The sequence below is a fragment of the Penaeus japonicus genome, unplaced genomic scaffold (assembly GCF_977035675.1).
Source record: "Penaeus japonicus unplaced genomic scaffold, GWHDUDI00000001_assembly GWHDUDI00000009, whole genome shotgun sequence".
NCBI classification, from domain to species: Eukaryota; Metazoa; Arthropoda; class Malacostraca; order Decapoda; family Penaeidae; genus Penaeus; species Penaeus japonicus.
Window position 1 is genome coordinate 28878432 of NW_028234411.1, and position 2500 is coordinate 28880931.

At 39.7% G+C, this 2500-nt stretch overlaps 1 protein-coding gene across 1 annotated transcript in view; it reads left to right on the forward strand.

Moving 5' to 3' along the window:
• The window catches only part of Txl (Thioredoxin-like), an 8747-nt gene that overhangs the window by 2914 nt on the left and 3333 nt on the right, over window positions 1-2500 (forward strand). The window contains exons 2-4 of the mRNA XM_043022852.2: window positions 1244-1400; window positions 1635-1748; window positions 2432-2500. The exon at window positions 2432-2500 is cut by the window's right edge and continues 54 nt beyond it. Coding sequence (XP_042878786.1) covers window positions 1244-1400; window positions 1635-1748; window positions 2432-2500 — 340 coding nt within the window. The remainder of the gene's footprint in view (window positions 1-1243; window positions 1401-1634; window positions 1749-2431) is intronic.

The following is a 2500-nucleotide window of genomic DNA, read 5'->3' on the forward strand; positions in this document are numbered from 1 at the left end:
AGCAAATATTTTTATGTCTGCAATGGGTCAAGTAATGAAAGTTCTTTCAGTAGATGTACTGCTGCTGTTGATATTCATGATATGCATTGTTAACCCATTGCCAACAGGGGATAGATTTGCTTACACAGGCTCCAGGATGAGTTTTATTTCTGATCGAGGCAGCTTCTGCAACATAATTTGATTTTTCCCACTCCCTTTTAGTCACTCATTGTAGAGCTAGAGACATTTTTGTGTTTTTGTTTTTTTGTGTGTTTTACTATTTTTAGAAATTTATATCTGTCATATCACAGGCTCCATCAATTCTGCAGTTGACTAAAATTGTAGTTCAGGGTCCATATCAACTAATTTTTTTTCTTTACACTCAATGTGATAGAAGTATTACTGTTTTAGGGGGAACAAAAAAACAACTTTATTTTTTTGTATTTCTGTGCTGTAACGAACAAACATGAAACTTATAACCATCCAAAATGAAGAGGTTGGGAAGAGGAAGGAAACTTGTGCTTTTGACAGTGAGTGCCACAATAAAAGGCATCCATACTGGCACAGGATCACATTGTATGCATTGGGCATGGTGTGAGTCACCTTCCTCCTCTCGTTCTGTCTGCACATCTTTCATCTGCGGTACTTTAGAGCAAGAGGTCGGGAACTTGCGATGTGCCATCACTCTACAGAGATAGTGCTTGCTAGAGATCGTAGATGGGTGCCATTCAAGGCTCTCTCAGGGTGAGTGAGCGGACAGCCCAGGCTTGCGGCTAGTGCACCTGAGAATCCCATGGCGTCAGGCTTATGCGTTTGAAAACCCCAGCATTCTGACCATTCAGAGCCAGAACAGCCCCGGCGTGAATGGGTTAATCATTGCAGAGTACTAGCAGTAACTTTATTAAAATTTTCAGGTCTCAGGCTTGATGATGTATGAACAGGCATGTAGCTCAAGGAACTGTTATGAAATATGAACTTTGAGATATAATTGGGCAAATGGATGAAATTACAGTGAAAAAATAATTCTTAACCCATTGCGGACGGGTGTCATGACATACACGACACAGTAGCTTTGGCCTGATGATGGGCGTCATGACATACATGAAGTTTGGGGATTTTGGATCGCTGTGGTATTCTATATTGCTATTAGTAATGAGCGAATGATGATGACAATTGCAGTCATAATTACTATAATTTTGACTAAAATTCTATGCAGTTTACATGCTAAGATTACTGGAGAAGTAAAAGCAAACTGATTTTGCAGATGTGGTCCTTGCCAGCGTATAGCGCCTGTCTTTGCAGACATGGCAGGAAGATTCCCTAATGCTGTGTTCCTGAAGATAGACGTCAACCAGTGCTCAGGGGCTGCTGCATCCCAGGGTGTGTCAGCAACACCAACATTCATCTTCTACAGGAATAAGGTTAACAATCTTTTCCCTCCTCTTTTTTATGGCATGTTCTGTCCTTCTTTACTTCTGGTTTTGGATAAGAAAATTAGTTCATTGTGGACCATGCTGAAAAGGAAAGCATGTCAAAGAATACCTTGAAAAAGAAAACAGAATTTTTTTTTCTTTCATTCTTTGTTTTGTTTGCTTTTTCTTTATCCTTTCCTCTGTGACACTTGAAAATAACCCAGAACATATTCCTTTTGGCAGACGAAGCTGGACAGCTTACAGGGTGCAGACCCAGAGACCCTCAAAGCCAGAGTGAACCAGCACTATGGGGATGGAGACAGCGAGGAAATGGAGGACTCAGGTGTTCCCGGTCATGTAAGATTCTTCTAGGTCTCAGTATGGGGAAGAAACATGCAGCTAACACATGCACTTGATTGTGCTGATATTGTTTATTTGTACTTGGCATATATTGTAAATATATTAATTTCTCTAACCCCTCAGACATGATTTGCATTATCAGATCAATTTTGTACAGCATTTTTCCTTTTGTTGAATTTATAAGCAAAGTATCACTTTGCTAATATATCATTTATAGACTTGTATATCATAACATAAGTCTAGGAAATGATAGAAAACACACACATCTTTAGATGCCCAGCCTAGGCAGAACATCTTAACCCATTAGCAGCGGATGGCATGATTTGCTGCAAAGGCAGAGTCGGTCATAGACATGGATGGCACCGTGCCAGACATGTAAAACAGCCATCCTACATTTTTTTAATACCACGACCAATGGGTTAAGATGTGGCCCACCCTGGAAGGGGTTAATTAATTCTTATTATAAAAAGTACAGAGAAGGGGAAATTAAAGTTGCACAGAAACTGTTAATGGATTACTGAGATCATAGAGAAAATATAACACATAAACAGACATTTAATTTTTGCCCTTAGATTATCATAGGGAATGCTTTCATTCCATCATTTCATTAGGTTATTACCAATCTTGCCTGCAATACATATAACAGTCTCTTAATATATCCTTGTGTTTCCTCCAAACAGATTGACCTCCTCCCTATGGTGAACAAGTCTGGCTGTGAGTGCCTTAACGAGAGTGACGACCACCCCTTC